At 42.5% G+C, this 21591-nt stretch overlaps 1 protein-coding gene across 7 annotated transcripts in view; it reads left to right on the forward strand.

Annotated features, from left to right (window-relative positions):
• The window catches only part of LOC147111119 (serine/threonine-protein kinase WNK2-like), a 204809-nt gene that overhangs the window by 160369 nt on the left and 22849 nt on the right, over positions 1-21591 (forward strand). For 3 of the 7 annotated variants that reach the window (XM_086001680.1, XM_086001681.1, XM_086001684.1), the window contains 5 exons: positions 2884-2981; positions 9988-10646; positions 11032-11246; positions 11524-11718; positions 19469-19567. In XM_086001680.1, coding sequence (XP_085857806.1) covers positions 2884-2981; positions 9988-10646; positions 11032-11246; positions 11524-11718; positions 19469-19567 — 1266 coding nt within the window. The remainder of the gene's footprint in view (positions 1-2883; positions 2982-9987; positions 10647-11031; positions 11247-11523; positions 11719-19468; positions 19568-21591) is intronic. The other 4 variants (XM_086001682.1, XM_086001683.1, XM_086001685.1 and 1 more) reach the window with 2 other exon arrangements.

Raw genomic sequence — 21591 nt, forward strand, 5'->3', positions numbered from 1 at the left:
AGCCTGCTCTGCCATTCAATGTGATCATGGCTGATCATCCAAATTCAATACCCTGTCCCTGCTTTCTCCCCATACCCCTTGATCCCTTTAGCCTTAAGAAATATATCCAACTCCTTCTTGAATATATTTAATGAATTGGCCTCTACTGCCTTCTGTGGTAGAGAATTCCACAGGTTCACCACTCTCTGGGTGAAGAAATTCCTCCTCATCTCAATCCTAAATGGCTTACCCCTTATCCTTAGACTGTGACCCCTGGTTCTGGACTCCCCAACCATCGGGAACATCCTTCCTGCATCTAGTCTGTCCAGTCCTGTCAGAATTTTATAAGTTTCAATGAGATCCCCTCTCATTCTTCTAAACTCCAGTGAGTACAAGCCCAATCGACCCAATCTCTCCTCGTACGTCATACCTGCCATCCCAGGTATCAGCCTGGTGAATCTTCGCTGAACTCCTTCCTCGGCAAGAACATCCTTCCTCAGATAAGGCGACCAAAACTGCACACAATACCAAGGCCCTGTACAACTGCAGCAAGACATCCTTGCTCCTGTACTCGAATCCTCTCGCTATAAAGGCCAACATACCATTTGTCTTCTTAACCGCCTGCTGCACCTGCATGCTTACCTTCAGCGACTGGTGCACAAGGACACCCAGGTCTCGTTGCACTTCCCCTTCACCCAATCTATTGCCATTCAGATAATCTGCCTTCCTGTTTTTGCCACCAAAGTGGATAACCTCACATTTATCCATGTTAATATTGCATCTGCCATGCTTCTGCCCAATCACCCAACCTGTCCAAATCATACTGGAGTTTCTCGGCATCACAGAATCACAGAAACCCCACAGTGCAGATAGAGGCCATTTCGGCCCATCGAGCCTGCACCGACACATATCCCACCCTATCCCCGTAACCCCACGTATTTAATCGCCCTAACACTAAGGGTCAATTTATCATAGCCAATCATCCTAACCCGCACATCTTTTGGACTGTGGGAGGAAACCGGAGCACCCGGAGGAAACCCACGCAAACACGGGGAGAATGTCTGTGCGGAGTTTGCACAGTCACCCGAGGCCGGATTCGAACCCGGGTCCCTGGCGCTGAGAGGCAACAGTGCTAACCACTATGCCACCGTGCATCCTCCTCACAGCACACATGCCCACCCAGCTTTGTGTCGTCTGCAAATTTGGAGATACTACATCTAGTTCCCTCGTCTAGATCATTAATATATATTGTGAATAGCTGGGGTCCAAGGACCGATCCCTGCAGTACCCCACTAGTCACTGCCTGCCACTCGGAAAAAGACCCGTTTATTCCAACTCTTTGCTTTCTGTCTGCCAACCAGTTTTCTATCCAAGTCAATACCTTGTCCCCAATCCCATGTGCCTTAACTTTACACGCTAACCTCTTATGCGGGACCTTATCGAAAGCCTTCTGAAAGTCCAAATACACCACATCCACTGGTTCTCCCTTATCTATTTTACCAGTTACATCCTCAAAAACTTCCAGTAGATTAGTCGAGCACGATTTACCTTTTGTAAATCCATGTTGACTTTGTCCGATCCTGTCACTGTTTTCCAAGTGCTCAGCTATTACATCCTTTATAATGGAGTCTAGCATTTTCCCCACTACCGATGTCAGTCTGTAATTCCCCGTTTTCTCCCTACCACCTTTTTTGAATAGTGGGGTAACATTAGCTACCCTCCAATCCATGGGTACAGTTCCAGATTCCATCGAATGATGGAAGATGACCAGCAATGCATCTACTATTTCTAGGGCCACTTCCTTAAGTACCCTAGGATGTAGATTATCAGGCCCTGGGGATTTATCGGCCTTCAGGAGGGCTTTGGTGAGACCACACCTGGAGTACTGTACAGTTTTGGTCTCTTTGCCTAACGAAAGATATACTTGCCTTGGAGGGGGTGCAACTAAGGCTCACTAGATTGATTCCTGGGATGAGAGTGTTGTTCTCTGAGGAGAGATTGAGTAGAATGGGCCTATATTCTCTGGAGTTTAGAAGAATGAGAGCTGATTTTATTGCAACATTTAAAATTCTTAGAGGGCTTAACCACGTAGATGTGGAGAGGCTGTTTTCCCAGGCTGGCAGAGTCTAGAACTAGGGGGGTCATAGTTTCAGGATGAGGCCATTTAGGACTGAGATGAGGAGAAATTTCTTCACTGAGGGTTCTGAGTCTTTGGAATTCTCTACCCTAGAGGGCTGTGGATGCTCAGCCATTGAGTATATTTAAGACAGATCAATAGATTTTTGGACACTAAGGGAATCAAGGGATTTGAGGATAGGGTGGGAAGTGGAGTTGAGGTAGAAGATCAACCATGATCTTATTGTGCAGGCTGGAGGGACCATATGGCCCACTCCTCCTATTCTTGCATTCTTATGTTCTTAAACCTGTAGTTTTATCATTCCAAACTTCAGTGTTACATGCATAACCATGACTGATTCAACTTGGATTAATATACTGTCGTTTAAATGTCTTCATCCTTCATATTTACTCTAGTTTTCTACATTTTCAAATATCTGTTACTCGAGGAATCCCACAATATCACTGGCTGGCCATACAAAGCATAAGAAATATGCAGCGAGTTTGAAGGGGAAGCTTAGAAGTCTAACCATATGGTTACTGTCAGCATGACTAACAAACTTGATCACTGCAGTTGGCATTGAAGTTGCATACATTTAGATGGGATAATGCACCTTCAAGGTTGGCTGCAGTGATCCAGTTTTCCATTTGTGCTAGCTAAATGTGCAGGTGTGTTCTTCAAATTCTCCAAGTCAAAATCCTCAAATGCAATGAGTTGATCATTTATGGTTCATAATTTTGAAATGTTGACAATGCCAGAAACCTAATAATTTTTCTATTGTATTTCAGTTACTATTACTGACATCAGTGGGGCAGGATCATCCGAAACAATGTTTGTTGTGTCGTCTACAACGGATCTTCTTCCTCTGGCAATAAACCGGTTTCAGGTATGTCTCAAAGGATTTTAAAATGTTCCGTGTATTTTTGTGTCATTTGTCATATTTATGTTTCTGCTTCATGTTTTCTGTGATTTTTGTTTTCCCTTTGTTGCACCTGTAGTTTTTAGAGTCGTGAGAGTGCTTATACTGACATTTCTCTGCAGCAAACATGTAGCTTCAGATTTGAGCTATGTTTTTGTGTAGTTTATGTGCAATCATTCCATCTGCTTGCATTTGCAGTGTTCTTTCATTTGTAGCAACTGTTGTTGCTGCTGTTATTTTCTTTTTCATGCATCCTCTTGAGCTGTTTAATAAAACCTGTTAATTTGCTGCCAAAAATTGATAGTAATTGAATAGGCATGGATAACATTTTTCACTTTGAGCAGTGACGAGAGTACACGATGCATAGTATTTTGTGCTCCAACAGAATGCAACTGGAATCAAGTTTAACGAGGACAGATGTCTTAAAATTAAAATAACAACAGAAAATACTGGCAAAACTCAGCAGGCCAGGCAACACCTGTGGAGAGAGAAATAGAGTCAACGTTTCCGGTCAAAACCCTTCGTCAAGACTGAAAAAGCACAGGAAATGAAACCGATTAAAAGGCCAGTTTGGGGGCTGGGAAATGGGGATGAGAGAACAGAAGAGAAGTGAAGAGACATTAAGAGGTATTCAAAATGAGACGAGATGGTGATAGGACTAGTGGAGACAAAAGACGGCTCTAGATTAGGTGTGAAATGCGCTGGCAGAATGAGAGACAGCTGCCATGTGGGAGAGAAAAAAAAGGGGAAGGGCCAAAACAAAGGTGTGGATAAAAAATATATGTAAAAATGTAATAGGGGCCGAGGTTATGATCTGAAATTGTTGAACTCGATATTGAGTCCGGAAGGCTGTAAAGTGCCTAATCGGAAGATGAGGTGCTGTTCCTTGAGCTTATGCTGGATTTCCGTGGAACAATGCAAGAGCCCGAGTACAGTGAGGTCTGAGTGGGAATGGGGCGGTGAATTAAAATGACAGGCGACCGGAAGCTCGGGGTCACCCTTGCAGACTGAGCGGAGGTGTTCCGCAAAGCAGTCACCCAATCTGCGTTTGGTCTCCCCAATGTAGAGGAGACCAAATCGTGAGCAGCGAATACAGTATACTAAATTGCACGAAGTACAAGTAACTCGCTGTTTCACCTGGAAGGGGTGTTTGGGGCCCTGGACAGTGGGAAGGGGGAGGTATAAGGGCAAGTGTTGCATCTCCTGCGCTTGCACGGGAAGGTGCCAGGGGAAGGGGTGCTGGGGGTGATAGAGGAGTGGACTATGGTGTCTCGGAGGGAGCGGTCCCTACGGAATGCTGAAAGGGGAGGGGAAGATGCGTTTGGTGGTGGGATCACGGAGGTGGCGGAGGATGAGCCGTTGATTGTGGAGGCTGGTGGGGTGAAAGGTGAGGACAAGGGGAACCCTATCATGGTTCCGGGAGGGGCAGGGGTGAGGGCAGAAGTGCGGGAGATAGAACGGACACGGTCGAGGGCCGTGTCAACCACGGTAGAGGGGAATCCTCGGTTGAGGGAAAAGGAAAACATGTCGGAAGCACTGGTATGGAAGGTGGCATCGTCAGAGCAGATGCAACGGAGACGGAGAAACTAGGAGAATGGAATAGAGTCCTTTATAGGAGGCAGGGTGGGAGGAAGTGTAGTCCAGGTAGCTGTGGGAGTCAGTGGGCTTGTAGTGAATGTTGGTCAATAACCTATCCCCAGAGATGGAGATGGAGAAGTCGAGGAAGGGAAGGGAAGAGTCGGAGATGGACCATGTGAAGGTGAGGGAAGGGTGGAAATTGGAGGCAAAGTGAATGAAATTGTCTAGTTCAGGGTGAGAGCAGGAAACAGCACCGATACAGTCATCAATGTACCGGAAAAAGAGGTGAGGGAGGGGACCCGAATAGGACTGGAACAAAGAGTGTTCCACATATCCCACGAAAAGACAGGCATTACCATGTGGGTACCCATAGCAACACCTTTGATTTGGAGGAAATGAGTGGAGTCAAAGGAGAAGCTGTTAAATGTGAGAACAAGTTCAGCCAGGCGGAGGAGGGTGGTGGTGGTTGGGCCTCTGTTCAAGGAAGAAGCGGAACGCCCTCAGGCCATCCTGGTGGGGGATGGAGGTGTAGAGGGATTGTACGTCCATGGTGAAAAGGAGGCGGTTGGGGCCAGGAAACTGGCAACTGTTAAAGTGCTGGAGGGTGTCAGAAGAGTCGCGTAGGTGGGAAGAGACTGGACAAGGGGAGAAAAGATAGTGTCGAGATAGGAAGAGATAAGTTCTGTGGGGCAAGAACAAGCTGAAACAATGGGTCTACCAGGGCTGTCCTGTTAGTGGATCTTGGGAAGGAGGTAGAAGCGGGCTGTGTGGGGTTGGGAGAGTGTGAGGTTTGTGGCCGCGGGGGGAAGACCTCCAGACGAGTTGACTCTATTTCTCTCTCCACGGATGTTGCCTGGCCTGCTGAGTTTTTCCAGCATTTTCTGTTGTTATTTCGGATTTCCAGCATCCGCAGTATTTTGCTATCTTACAAAATTAACCCTGGTGGTTTCTGTGTTGTATAGAATTATGCTGAGGTGCCAACAGAAAATTCAGATCATTAAGGCCTAGAAATTCGGAGGGCTGCGCCACCAGTTAGCGCCTAAAGAGGGCACTCAGTGGCTTTAGCGCCACTGGCCACGCCTCCCGCGAAATTTAGCGGGTCGCTAATGGCGGCGTTAGCCTGTAGCGCTGCGCTGCCATCGATGATGTCATCGGTGTGCGCAGCGCCCTGCTATCGCCCCGAACGCGATATTGGGTCGCGCCCCCCCTGTAGTGCCGGTCGCAAATCGCGACCGGTTCAGGGGGGCCTACCTGTGGCGGTAGTGGCGCAAATTAAAGGGGAGGTGCGGGGCGGCCATTTTTTTCGGTGGTCGCCTGCCAGCACCACCTCGCGCCGGCCTCCTGATCTCTCCCCCCACACCCCCCCCGGCAGTGCCGGCTGTGTTCTGAGAGCCCGGCCCTCTCCTCGGTGCCAAGCTCTTTTGCCGGCACTCGCGATTGGAGATCGCGCTGGTGCAGGCCTCTCCCCTTTAAGGGGAGGAAGGCCTGCAGTACCACAGCGCGCCGTGCTGCAGTGTGTGGCGCTGCGGCACGTTGCGCTGCGATATTCAGTTTCAGCGCCCCAAGACGGACGCGGGGCGCCTCGAGCAGCGCCCCGCTTCCGTTTGGGGCGCTCAAACTGAATATCCCGCTGGTGCTCCTGGCTCCTTCCGGGGCGGGACTTCCGGCGCCCAGGCGAGCGGGCCGCCACTGAATTTTTAGGCCTAACAATTTAATTTGTGAATGATCTGTAACAGGATATCTAACAGTTATGTATATGCTGGTGACCTGAAGCTCTGTGGGTAGGTGATGAGTGGAAAGGTGACTATCTTAAGAGACTTAACCAATTGGGCTGAAATATGGCGCATGGATTTTAGTGTGGTTAAATGTAGGATAATGCATATTCGAAGAAGTAACAGTCACGAGCCATAACGTGAAAATGTACCCAATGTCAGAGGCTGCAAAGGATTTGGAAGTGATTAGTGGTTGTACCTGAAAGCATTGGGTCAGTGTGAAGCAACTATCAGTAAGACAAACCAGACGACTCTAAAGAGCATTGAATTGCAAGTTTTGCTGACACTACAGATCAGTGGTGAGTATGGCGAGCAATTTTGGTACCCTATAAAGAAGAATATAGTTGCAACAGCGAAGATTCAAAATAAGAGTGAATAGGATATGGTTCAGGAAACTAAATTATGACTTTTTTGCAGGAGAAAGGAATACTATGGGGCGATGTGGTATAACTCTTTTTATAAAAAAAAAAAAAAATACTCGCCCCCTCTTTCTCTTGCCCCTCGCACTTCTATCTCCGGTGCCCCGCACCCCCAACCCCACCTTCCTTCCTACCTCCACCTCTCTTTCCGCCACCACTCTTAACCCTTCCGCCCCCCACGCCCCTCTCCCCCTTCCGCCCCGCCCCGCCGCGCCTCTCCCCCTACAGTAGAAAACACTAAGAATATCCCAACACTGGACAAACAGGGGGCTAAAGGGGGGGGGAGGAGCTAAACACGATCAAAATCACTAAGGAAGTGGTACTCGGTAAAATAATGGGACTCGAGGCGGATAAATCACCTGGACCTGATGGCTTACATCCTAGGGTCTTGAGGGAAGTGGCGGTAGGGATTGTGGATGCATTGGTAATTTTCTAAAACTCCCTGGACTCAGCAAAGGTCCCGGCAGACTGGAAAACTGCTAATGTAACACCCTTATTTAAAAAGGGCAGTAGACAGAAGGCTGGAAACTATAGACCGGTTAGCCTAACATCTGTGGTAGGTAAAATTTTGGAGTCCATTATTAAGGAGACAGTAACAGGACATTTGGATCATAATTTAATAGGACAAAGTCAGCATGGTTTTATGAAGGGGAAGTCATGTTTGACAAATTTGCTGGAGTTCTTTGAGGAAGTAACATACAGGGTGGATAAAGGGGAACCAGTGGACATAGTGTATTTAGACTTCCAAAAGGCATTTGACAAGGTGCCACACAAGATTATTGCTTAAGATAAAAAAATCACGGGATTGGGGGTAATATTCTGGCATGGCTAGAGGATTGGCTATCTAACAGAAGGCAGAGAGTTGGGATAAATGGTTCATTCTCAGACTGGCAATCAGTAACAAGTGGTGTTCTGCAGGGGTCAGTGCTGGGTCCCCAACTCTTTACAATCTATATTAACGATTTGGAGGAGGGGACCGAGTGTAACATATCAAAGTTTGCAGATGATACTAAGATGGGAGGGAAAGTAGTGGGTGAGGAGGACATAAAAAACCTGCAAGGGGACATAGACAGGCTAAGTAAGTGGGCAGAGATTTGGCAGATGGAATACAATACTGTGCAGGAAAAATCGTAGAGCAAGTTATTATCTTAATGGCAAGAAACTGGGAAGTACTGTAGTACAAAGGGATCTGGGGGTCCTGGTGCACGAAACTCAAAAGGTTAGTATGCAGGTGCAGCAAGTGATTAAGAAGGCCAATGGAATGTTGGCTTTCATTGCTAGGGGGATAGAATATAAAAATAGGGAGGTATTGCTTCAGTTGTACAAGGTATTGGTGAGACCGCACCTGGGATACTGCATACTTAAGAAAGGACATACTTGCTCTCGAGTCAGTACAAAGAGGTTCACTCGGTTAATCCCGGGGATGAGGGGATGGACATATGAGGAGAGGTTGAGTAGATTGGGACTCTACTCATTGGAGTTCAGAAGAATGAGGGGCGATCTTATTGAAACATACAAGATTGTGAAGGGGTTGAATCGGGTGGATGCGGGGAGGATGTTCCCGATGATGGGTGAAACTAGAACTAGGGGGCATAGTCTTAGAATAAGGGGCTGCTCTTTCAAAACTGAGATGAGGAGGAACTACTTCAGTCAGAGGGTGGTAGGTTCATGGAATATGCTGCCCCAAAAAGCTGTAGAAGCTACATCATTACATGAATTTAAAACAGAAATAGACAGTTTCCTAGAAGTAAAGGGAATTAAGGGCTACGGGGAGCGGGCAGGAATTTGGACATGAGTCTAGGTTCGGATCGGTCATGGCCCTGTGGGTAGCGGAGCGGGCCCAGGGGCCGTGTAGCCTGATCCCGATCCTATTTCGTGTGTCTAATTCTGTTAGATTCAGGAGATGGTTCTGTGATAGTAGATTGGCAGTTAGGATCAGATCAGCCATGATCTTATTGAATGGCGGAGCAGGCTCGAGGGGCTGATTGGCCTACTCCTGCTCCTATTTCTTATGTTCTTATGTTCCGCCCCGCCGCCTCGCTCCCCCTTCCGCCCCGCCGCCTCGCTCCCCCTTCCGCCCCGCCGCCTCGCTCCCCCTTCCGCCCCGCCGCCTCGCTCCCCCTTCCGCCCCGCCGCCTCGCTCCCCCTTCCGCCCCGCCGCCTCGCTCCCCCTTCCGCCCCGCCGCCTCGCTCCCCCTTCCGCCCCGCCGCCTCGCTCCCCCTTCCGCCCCGCCGCCTCGCTCCCCCTTCCGCCCCGCCGCCTCGCTCCCCCTTCCGCCCCGCCGCCTCGCTCCCCCTTCCGCCCCGCCGCCTCGCTCCCCCTTCCGCCCCGCCGCCTCGCTCCCCCTTCCGCCCCGCCGCCTCGCTCCCCCTTCCGCCCCGCCGCCACGCTCCCCCTTCCGCCCCGCTCCCCCTTCCGCCCCGCTCCCCCTTCCGCCCCGCCCCCCCTTTCTCACTCCCGCTATTTCGGCCCGCCCCCTTTTTCAGGTAAATTGTAAGTGGGGTTTTTTCTGTCTAGGAAATGATCAGTGAATGACAGACCGCAGCTTCAGGATTCCTGAAGTTGCGGTCCGTTTCAAAGGCGGAATGGCCGCGAACGCTGCCAATTCACCATCATCCAGACCGCAAATTCTGGCCCATTGTTCTAGCTAGTCAGTTGGATATATAGTTCACATCAAAAGCAAATGAAAGATTGCAGGTGCTGTCTTTCAGCCATTTGGAAGAGAATTACTGGAGAGAAAATGGACTGACTTCAACAGAAAAAAATCAAACAATGTACTGGTTTCCCTTATTTTAAAGGTCACAATGAAAATATTTAGGATATGGATTTGTTTCTTCCTGTAAACTAAACTTAATCCATTCTGAGAGATTTATTTCAGAACAACAGAAAGGGTTCCTCAACTTCCAAATAAATTTGACTATTGACCAGCTTGTTTAATGCAATGAGGCCTAAGTGAAGTAATATATGGGCTCTCCAGTATTCCTGGCAGGAACAGAATGTCTGATAACCAGTAGCTTGTAGAGGAAAAGGGGAAACTGTTGTATATAAAATGGGCTAGCAAGAGTTGCATGCTGTCTTGTATTTTCTCAGAAAATTGCATGAAGCTAGCATAGTTTTAGTAAAACATGTTGGTGTCTCAGAGACCCACTCTCTAAGGAATGATGTTGACTTTGTGAGTAACGTTCTTCACTAATTTATTTCAGGTTGTTCCAACATCTCAGGACATTGTTAATAAAATTGAGCATTATGCAAAAAGTGAAATGAAGCCAAATGAAGCACCAGATCCACCAGGAGGAAATTTATTATGTCCATCATTAGCAAATGAAGAAAGTGACCCAAAGAAGGAAAAAATGGAAAATAAGCTGCTGCCCATTACAAGAATCAACACAATTGGCCGATTTTCAGTTATTAGTACAAAAGATGAAGTGACTTTAAAATATCCTCGTCTCAATAGATACTCTGCACCTCCTGAGCTTTATATAAATGAATCTCCTACTAGCCCTGATTTAAAGCCTTTGGTTACTCGAGCTCAAACCTCTGTTCCTGTGGACGTTATGCTTCATAGTCATCTATCTTCAGATTCTGATGAACCATTCAGTACAAAACCGAAGGTTATTCAAACATCAGTTATTTGCGATCAGACAAGCACAGCTGGCGAGTTCCCTTTACCAAGAAAATTAACTGCTTTGTTGAAGACTGGTGACAGACAGAGACCTGAACCTGCAAATGGCCAAGCAGCAGCTCCTCCAACTATAACTATTAATTCTGCATCTCCTCCCCAGTCATCTTACATGAGCAGTGACAATGATTCTGAATTTGAAGATGCTGACATGAAAAAAGAACTACAGACACTACGAGAAAAGTGTGTTCATACTTGGGTTCAAGTATACATTGTCTCTGCTTTGATAAATTATTAGTCTGTATGTTATTTTGGATGTTACAATAAAAACCCTTTTAGTCAATCAATACAACAAATGGAAAAAAAATACTGGTTTGTGATGAGTACAGAGTAGATTAACATGCTATTGTGTTGTTGGCAACAAGCGCACACATTAACTTATGCGAGTTAATTTGCACCGATGTACAATTAATTTCCCTTAAGTCTTTGTGTTGATTTATGCACTCAAATTCTGATGTTCAAGTTGAATTAGCAAAGCTTTCTTTATAGTTAAGCAGTGTAGCAATAATTCATGTAACTTTTCTGTGTTAACTTTAAAACATGATGTATGTTAATTTCTCTCTCCTAGACACATGAAAGAGATCTCAGAACTTCAAGTTCATCAAAGACATGAGATCGAGGACTTGTACAGACGTTTAGGGAAACCTTTACCAACAGCTTTAGGATTCTTGCAAGCTGTGCCACCTACAGGCCGACGACGGAGAGCAAGCAAGAGCAAACTAAAAGCTTGCAGGCTACTTAATCCGTTAGTGCAATCACTGAAGAATGCAGCCTCCAATACAAGTGAGTGCACATATTTGATTGAACAGTTCATCAGTCAAAATTCAGAATGATTCATCATGCAAAATCATGAATATGCCATTAACTTGTGCAAAGAATGGTACAGCTTATGCCCTGATGAACATGGGATGGTATCAAAACTTGTCTCTTGTAGTAAACCCAGTTGTTTCTTAAAGCGCTATCTATAATGGATCACCAAGTGGAATAAAGGCCTTTCTGGTGCAGAAGTTCAGCTTAATATAGTTCAAGTACTTAGAATGTACTCTCTTTCCTGTTACAGGTCTTCAAACAGACAATTACACAGTTTCTACAGCTCAAGATGCCCCATGTAGTTGTGATATACCAGAACCTGCTCAATCTCAGGCTGTGCAGACACAACAGCCCTGCTCTATCAAGTCCTCCTTATCCTCTGACGATGTTTATTCAGGCTTTGTTAGTGATATGGCTGGTGCTGCACAAGGAGGCATTGGCCAAGGTAACTGTATAAACACTTTATTAAATATATGGTACCATAATGAGCAGGTTTTGGTTACTGAAAATCTATTAGATTTTAACATGGTATGCAAAATTAAATACCAGTTTTGACCAAATTTCATTTTCAAAGATGTCAGGAAACATTCCTTGAGAAATACAAATATAATTGATCCTTGCTGCAAATATGTCAGTGGCCAGGTCAGTGGCAGATGAAATTTAATATGGCCAGATACTGCACATAAGAAAATAGGCACCGTAAGTACTTCATGAATGATGTTGAAATGGTTAAGTATGAATTTGAAAGATCTGGGTGTTTTAGTAGCCTTAATGCTCAACACGTTCAGTTGCTAAGGAGCAGCAATCAATATAGCAAATTGAATACTGAACGATATAACCAAAAAATGCATTGGAACCCTGGAGGAAATTCAGAGAAGAGCCAGAAGATTGATCCATAATATCAGAGAATTGAATTATGATGAATTGCTTGAAAAACGGGCTTTTCTGCCTTGAAAGAAGGTGATGGAGCGGTAAATAAGATAGTAAAGGCTATGCAAAAGGTCTATCCCGAGCAAACAAAAAGATTACTGTACAACAAGGGGACATGGTTTTAATTAGTAAAAGGAAAATTTAGCTCATGTCAGGAAGTTCTCAACACATGGAATGGACTTCCAGGTAGAGTACTGGAGGTGAAAACCCTAGAATAATTTAATAAACAATTGGATGCTGCGATTGGAGAGGAATTGAAAGGTCTTTCTGGATGGATCAGTTAAAATAGTTCATACGGTCTTCCTCATCTGTATCTATCCTGAGAACTTTCTTAATAGCAGTATCTTTCAGAAAGTTGGGTAGATTTTAACTATAGCGCAGCCAAGCAGCAAGTGTGTGCCAGCCAACCACCCAATAGTGCCAGTGGGAGGCCCGGTCCATTTCGAGGACTGGGCCTGATTCGCACATACATGGCGAGCTGTACTGCAGAAACTGGTGTCCTGATGCAGCTTGTCAGCTCCAGCCTGACACACTATTGGTCAACCCAGCCAGGAAAATGTTAGGTCATGGATGGAGTGAGTTGCGATTGCAGAGGGAGGAGAGTCCGGGGTGGCAACGGCCAACATTATTATTGTCAAGCATGAAGGAGCACTTTTGCTCTTCCTGGCCCCAAAAAAAGAATTTTAGCATTTTTTTAGGCCTCTTCTGCTGTACTGGCAAGTTTTACTGATGGGAGCATCCACAACTGACGTTCTGCCCAGTCGCCCGTTAAAATGGCATTGGGGACTTCATTTGCATAGATTAGCGTGGTTCCTGCCTGATTCAGGCAGGCGCCTAGATCGCCCAGCAGAAAGATGGCGGCGGAGAGGAAACGGTAAGTCTATCACCTTCATATTAATTCCGCTACCATCCCGTTTCCAATGGGCGGAGGGCGTTAAAATCTCCTCGTTTGTGTTGTCTGATTTTTAAAATTAGGAACTCCTGGTGTTTTAAATACAGGGAGATTTTAGTGTCTGTTCCAGCTTACAGTTTCTTTAATGCTACATTTTCTCACCCTAGCTGGCATGGTGATTTTTACATGGAGAAAATTGAAACAGTTCAGCTCATGGTTAGTCCCAGAAATGCCATCCTGTTTCTTGGTCATTCTAGCAGTTGGCCTATTTGACTGACTTGCAAACAGTCCTTGCAGTTTCCTTTCCATCCATGAGATGTGTCGAAAACTAGCAACCTCTGTGCTCTCTGGGGAGTTTTACTGTGAGTTTCAGTCGAGAATGGAATTTTGAATTTTCTTTGGAATTGAGCTGTCAATGAATGCAGCTATGGAGATGCTCAGTACTTCATTTTACTTGAATTTGAAACTGGTGATTAAAATATTATGGTACTCTAGTATTAAAATGTATGTTTTACTCTCTCTTCTAATTCTGTAACTGCAATCTATAAGTTATTATACCAGAACATGCAGATCAACTTTTGTACTCCTTGAGTCTGATATCCATTGTACTATTGCACATATGATATAACATTTTTCTTCATTACACACTATTAACTCACCTCACAACCATTTTTCATAAAGCAAGACAAAAACAGAATGTGACTACTGATAAGGGACTTTGCTTTACTGCTGTCCAAAATTTTTTTTAAACTGTAGACACGTGTAATTCACCCCAGCCGTTCATTCTGTATAATCATGCTACTGAAGCAGTATAGGTATGGCAAATTATCAGCAAAATGCTGCATTCGGAAATAGTATCAGCAAACTATTTCTATTGATGCTTAATACAGAATATATTACAATTACCATCCTCCTTTCAGTCCAGGAACTGAAGTACTATTAAATCACTTTTATTTTTATTTTTAAAATGTCTCAAGTTTCTGATCTGAAAAAAATTGCACACACATTAAGTTCTGAATCAAAGCTACATTTAAAAATGTGGAAAACTCATTTATGAAATTTAATGCATTACTTCACCATTTTAAAAGGGAAGCACTTAAAACTTATGGCTGCAAATAACCTTTAATAATCATTCAACAACCTAACCGTACTACTAAACTGTTACACGTAGTCTTTATTTTCTCCTCCTCTCCCCCCCCCCCCCCCCCCCACCCCCCCCCCTGCCAACAAAAAAAGTCACATGCCCAAGGCGCACAACCTGTTTCTCAAGCTGCAGTTATATCATTGTGGACTCCCTGAGCACTTTTCAAATACTTACTCACACTGGCTGGAGTTATACTGCACTCGGTGCAAACTCAAACTGTTATGAGATGACCTCCTTGGCTTTAATGTGCTCAGGAATCAGATCAGAACTATACCCCTGAGTTACTTGTCACTTCCGTGTAGATACACATTCAAAAGCACTTTGCATCAATGCAAAATTGGCCATCTAACTGCAGCATTAACTTGAATTCCGCTTGACCTTGGGGAAATCTCTGGCTCACTGACTGCTGTTTTCTGCTGACATAAATACAAATATAAAGAATGTGCTAAGTATAGACAGAAGCATAAATTCTGGAGAAATAAGAACTTAATTCTGCTTGTGGAAGTTAATTGTAAACACGTTAAGGCACATCATATTAAATGACAGACTATTTAGAATGTTATGTGAAAATAATAGGATGTGGGTTCCCAACTGCAGTTTTCCCATACTGAGTTTAGAACCTTGGCTGTGGTATCTGGTGTAAACGCAGAGTGGGATATGCAATTCTGTTCAAGGAGGTCGGAGGAAAAATCTGACTGGGTCATACGTACCCTTCCAAAAAAAAAAAAAAAAAACTTGACAGCAAATTGACAGGGGTAGAAGAGGTCTCTAAATCTAAATGGTGACTGTAAGAAGTATGGTACCTTATACTTAATTAGAGAAGCAACACAAATGATTAATTTGCTACAGTTTGTACCTAACTACAATACACTATTGGACCAATTGTCATTAGTGCTTTATATGAGGGTCTGCTATTAAATTTTGCATATCTGTGCATGCACGTAGCTGTTCAAAAAAAAAATCTGCTTTGTTTTGTAGACATTGCATCAGTGTGTTTACTTTGAGCATTGTGACTTTTTTTGCTTGAAATTGCATTGCCTTTTATTTTTTAAAATGCTAGATTTTCCTGCTGCGATGATCAAAATCTCTAAGCCTATAACTGCTGGGCAACAGCAGGGCAAATATGCATCGGGTTGAACCAAGAACATGGCTAGTCCAATGGGAGCTCTTCTCGTCTCCAGGACTTCTGTCCAGAAGGGCTGGAGGCTGGTACTTGATCAGAATGTGTGCAGGAGTGTACCCTTGTGTCAACAATTCTCCAGCACTTCACTTCATTGGCTATAAAGCCCTTTGGAAAGTCCTGAGTCATGAAAGGTGTTATATAAAATTGTCCAGGGTGAAGTACGTGCAGTGGAGGATTCTTCTACAGATGAATGTTGTAAGGGTTAATCTCTGAGCCTTCTTTCAGTCTTCCCCCGAGAGTGAGTGAATTCCCCTGTTGTGCAATATCACAACACCCCTCATCACAATGTGGACAAAATATCAGTGAGATATCTGCCAATCAGAGCCAGGACTGCATATGAGGCTAGGAAACATAAGAAAATATGGGTACCTTTACTGTGGATAGATGATGCATTCAGACCTGGGCTGACAGCTAAAGAGACAGGCTCCAGGTTCCACTCAACACTTGTAGTCAACTGCTACTGTCTTAGTGCCTGGTGAAACCCCCTCCCACGTTGTGTATCCCTAGCCTAGGAATATCCTTGGCCTTGTCATTAAGTATTCCCAAACAAACGAATAGAACTGTGTAACTATAAACGACCCTCAATGTAGGCATCTGAGACTATCATGGAATCTATAATGTGGAGTGTAAAGTAATGTAATTAACTGAGAAAACATGCAAACATTTTGAGATACACAATAAGTTGGGGGAAAGGATTTAAAATGTGACAATCTAATTTCATAATTAATCTGTACACTGCTGTCGGATCCAAGGAAATTGGATTCTTCATTTTTCATTGGCCAAGCACATTTTTAAGTTTCTACCTTGATCTTGCACAATAAACCTTCTCGAGCGTAATATGGCCCTAAACTACAAAAATAAAACTTTTAACTGAAAAATTTAAAACACACATTCTGCTTGCCCTTCTGTCCTTTTCTTTCCATTCTCTGTTCAATTTTTACCTTTCTCCTACTTAATCTAACCGATCCTTTTTTACTTGTGTTCTACAAAACTTTTAAACTTTCTGCTTAGCTCTTTTCTTTCGTCGTCTGACTACCATTCTCCGTTTTGCAGATGGGAGAGAGTCTGTCTTTACATGTGAAAATGGAAAGGGACTGCCAATAGGCAAATAAATTCGCTGTTTACCCAAACTGGATGACCGAACTTGCCTGACTCACTAAGGGGTAGTGCATTCTGGCTCAGTTAAAATTGAAAATTTCCCAATCCTTCACTTCCCTGGTCTCTCCAGAATAAAATGTATCTTTTTCAAAGACTTCAGATGCTTGCCAGCATTTTAAAAATACACATATTTAAAACCAGAAAGTTTGAAAATATATAAGCATCCTAAAATATACTTGTGATATTATCTGCTGGTTGTAAAGTTGTGAATGTATTAAAATATTGATTTTGAATGCAGCTTTAACAGTTTAAGGTGATTTATAATTAGCAAAACACTTAAATTGCAAAAATGAACCTGTTTATTTCCGTATTATAGAAGAACAGTTGATAGTAAATTATGACGGTAACCATGTTTATCTCCAGCTGTTCTGTTTCAAATGCAAATTAAACTGGCAATGTTTTTTTTCAGCAAAATATAACAAATGACATTATGCCTGACTTTTGAGTAAATAGTTTTAATCTTATCCTGCAATAAATTTGCTAACTTTTATATCAGTAACAGATAAACAAATTTCTCACAAGCCTTGGGGAATATTTTCTTCTCTCTCCACTGGATGCAAGTTCTACTGTGGTAGATGTGGTAAAAATAGCCACTGTTACCTGAAGTAGTTCTAGCATTCAGATCCAGGGGAATCACAGTTATTAGACCATCATGCTAACATTTTCACCAACTTTAAGTTTAATTACATAAAAGCTTCTTTGCTAGTTTTTCAGGACAAAAATGTTCTCTAAAGCTTGTTTTGAAAAATCCAAACGTCAAGGTTCAGTAGGTTTTGAGGTAGAAGCCTATGGACCATAGCAATCCAGGCTTTGAAGCATTATGCTTTGGGTTTTAATGTTTCCATCCTTGGTTATACCTAGTTTTTAATGGGCAAACAAGGTTGCTGTTTTGACAAGTACAGTTTAATGGCTATAGTTGCAGTTTGTGCTAATTAAAATATTGTCATGCTACCTAACACTAATGTGGTATCATTTTATAATCTCCACAGTGATTTATTAGCTCTGATGTCCTAGAGGATATTATAAATACTCGAGCAAAGCAATATTGAGCCAGTTTTGAAGTGACGTTTAGTGTACATTTCCAATTTACTGAAATAATTAAAATAAAATACTGATTTACCTGTTCATAGCACTGAATATTGTGTATAGTACCATTCAGTACCTTGTTACAATCATAAATGTCTGATATGATCTAGTGCCTAATGTTGAATAAAGCTGTAGTCTCCGAACAGATATTGCTATAACTCTAACAATGCAGTAGTTCAGCAATACAGTGCATTGGTGTATGAACACAAGGCACCACAGAACTGCAAGATATAGATTTGCAGCTGATATTTCCCACATGGCAAGTTTCTGATATTGGAGTTTTCAGATTTTCCAGGCATAAGTGAGATACTGTGCACAAAATAACCATCAATTTGGGCTACTCTTGGTTGCTTTTGACCATTTGGAGTCTCATCGACCAAAGGTGTTTGTCTGCTTGTGTCCTAAGGCAGGAAATGGTGCATAGCGTTGGGAGAGGTGAGGAACAACTTCTAAAACATATTCCAAAACCATGCTAACTGCTAGGAATAATGTGACTACTAAAATTATACAATAATATTTTAGTAAAGCTATAAATATTGCCAGTTGATAAATGTTTGGGATCATGTAGTGTAATAAATATTGATTAAGAAGTGTTTACAAATGAGTTGAATAATTCACCATTATGGGTGCAGGGTCTGGGCAATGTAGAAAGAAAGGCATCATATGACAGAAAGGAGATGCTCGGGACAAGTTACTAAAAATGCATCTTTTTCCAATATTTTCAAAGAAATAAAAAACTTGCATTTATATAGTGCCTTTCATGACATCCCAAAGCAATTCACAACCAATGAATTACTTTTGAACTATAGTCACTGTTGTTTTGTAGGCAAATGTGGCAGCCAGCAAGGTCCCACAAACTGCAATGAGGCAGATGACCAGGTAATCTCTATTAGTGGTGTTGGTTGAGGGATAAATGTTGGCCAGGACACCAGGAGAATTCCCATGCCTTAGGATCTTTTATGTATGTTTGAACAGGCACACAGCATCTTGGTTTAATGCCTCATTTGAAAGCTGGCACCTCTGACAATGCAGCACTCTCGCCGATCTAGAGTAGGGCTTTAATCCAGAACCTTCTGAGTCAGCCTCAGCATGATACCACTGAACCACACTGACAATTTCACAACCCGTATGTTAATTCAGTGTGCATTGGACAATAAAATGTGTCTTCAAACTATTGCAGAAGGAAAGCAACAAATGTGTAATTCTTTTTCAGAATAACCTGAGAATTATTCTGTTCAAGGAAAGAATGGGCATTAGATGAAGGAACCAAATACAGTACAAATGTGTTTCTAAATGTTTCAAATCCTGTTTTGTGACATTGATGGAATGAAACATTTACAAACTAGTTCTGTATTTACAAGTTCACTAAAATCTTTGTAATCATACAGTGGTATAAAAGCTTTTCATTTTAACTAATGTAAGTATTGCTTATATTCTGAAATAGCTCTATGTTTAGTTGTATATGAGGGAGCAGATTCCAGACTTATTAAACATGAAGCACTGATTTACAGCAGACCTTTAAGGGAAGTTATGTGTTCAGTAAGTTTTCGGTAATCATTTTCCTCAGTGAAAACTTTGTTGATATGAAAATTAAATTTGTTGCTGATTTTTTTTTTCTTCCCTCCATTACATCTGTTTGCACATGATCAATTTTCTTTTAACTAAAATTCTTTCATAGTTGTATTAGTAGTAAAAAAGCTGTGGATGCTATATCCACCCAGCTAAATTATTTACGATTTCGAGTCACTGCTGTATGTACTTTACTAGTGTCTTGTTTTTTTCCCCTTTATATTCATTCGCAGGCTGGACGGTTTTCCACCAAACGTCTGAGAGAGTGACCTATAAATCTAGTAGCAAACCTCGTACCAGATTCCTCAGTGGACCTGTGTCTTTGTCCATCTGTTTGTATTTGTTCTTTTGTATTTAAACTAATCATCCCATCTTCTTCTCTTGCTATCTCTCTCCATTTTATATTTCTGCAGGAAGCCTGCTTTTTAGCCTTTTTTTTAATTTATTGGTTATCATAATTGCACATTTTCATTTCACATACAAATGCTTTAGTGCACTGCTTTTGGCTCATCACTAAATACTAAAGACATATGTGGAAGAGCTCATCTTCTGTATATTAAAAAAAAATGCTATCATGTAAAGTTTACACAGAAAATTTACTGAGTGTACCAAAGCTTTTGTATTTTAGTGTAATTTGTTTTTAAGTAATTTTTTAATTTTCTCAAAATATGACAAATATACAAGTCTACTCCCCTAGCGTCTCATTTCACCAAAAATGGGGAACTCAGAGCTCCTGTAGAAGACTGGTCTCTTTCACACATGTTTCGACAATGAAGACTTGCATGTAACAAGCTGGATACTTAGCAGTATATCTCCTTGATGCAATACTAGGAAGGTCACTGGAGGTTACAACTCCTATTTAAGGACTGTGTTGAATATTTTAATATTTTTACACCGTTGTATCTTTGAGATGTCTGCATGTGAATAATGCTGATAGATCAGTGCTCCAGTTAGTGTTCAGTAGAATTGTCTAACATGGTTTTCAATAAGCTTTGTGCAGCTACATTCATTTGAATATTTTCTACTCTCATTTATCACATTTGTAACCACTCCTCCATTTTCCTACTAGTTTATTAACTGTTAAGTAACAGATATTTAGGATGCTCTAATTGGTGTTTTCTGGGTTATAATCATTTTTGTACCAGATATACTTTACTATGAAAATCCTGGCTGGAGCACTAGAATTGATCCATTCTGTTATGCTGTTGTGTAAATTGCCGCAGTATTTGTGATGTAGTTTGTTTAAACACTGCCTTAAAAAACCCTAGTATCCTCCTACATAAAATCTGCTTTTAATTTTTAAGGTGACTTTATTTAGAACAAAACTTTGTGCTCTCAGTGATGCTTGAAAGCCAAGACTTTGGAAAAATGTTTCTATTCTACTCTGAAACATCACTAGTATGTAAAGACTTGTGCAGATATATCGCAAGGGTTATTGTTTTATTCTGCAGAGGCTACAGCCAGGGGTATCCACCCTGTGGCTCCCAACACCAACCCTGGCCAACAATTACAGGGTGAGGAGCAGAGACTACATGCCATCACCTCCTGAACTCTCACTGGCAGATGAGCTGACACTGCAGCAGTTGATCAGTTGGCTGTTTTTTGCCAGCGCTCTCATGCTTAAACACCCACCTGATTTTTCTGCAACCCTGCTGGCTGCATATCAAATTATTTGTTGGAAGTCCCATCTGTGAAATTGTCGAGTAGAATTTATACAAAGGGCTGATTGGTCTTCGTCAGCCACTTAACAGGAAGCCATCGCAAGTAATTAAGAGCTGCAGTTTAACAATCTTCACAAGTAGAGTACCTTTCTTCTCAGATTGGCAAATTATTTAGATTGGGGAATATCTCTTCCAATTAATTTATTGAGCAGTTGCAAAGTATTCATGCACAAAGCTCCTACAGAAGAGTAAGCCTGTAATTCCTCAAGGAGACGGTAACCATATATATTTGTCTGGCTATATCCCTGCTAGCATTCTTTCCAGCCTTGTAATTATTTTTCCATATTTACTGATTTGACAATTGGCTAAATGTATCTAGAATTTTGTACAAGATATAAATGGCAATCCATAAGCTGCACTCTGAGCACATAAGTTTTATACCCCATTTTGTGCACCACAATTTGTACAGACTTTTTTATTCTTAAAAAAAAAAAAATCTTTCTTTCATGAATTTCTTTCAAAAAATGCAGTCTATCTGTGTGCTGGTTTTGAAATATATAAAGATATATTGTCCTGATCAGGTACTGAAGGCCATTGAGGTTTTTTTTAAGGAAGAAATGTCCAGGAAATATTTTGGAATTACTAAGTTAGACCAGAAGTCGACTTTCTTAAACTAATCCTATTTTGGATTTTAG

The sequence above is a fragment of the Somniosus microcephalus genome, chromosome 11 (assembly GCF_052327205.1).
Source record: "Somniosus microcephalus isolate GS21.2 chromosome 11, FLI_Smic_1.0, whole genome shotgun sequence".
Taxonomy (NCBI): Eukaryota; Metazoa; Chordata; class Chondrichthyes; order Squaliformes; family Somniosidae; genus Somniosus; species Somniosus microcephalus.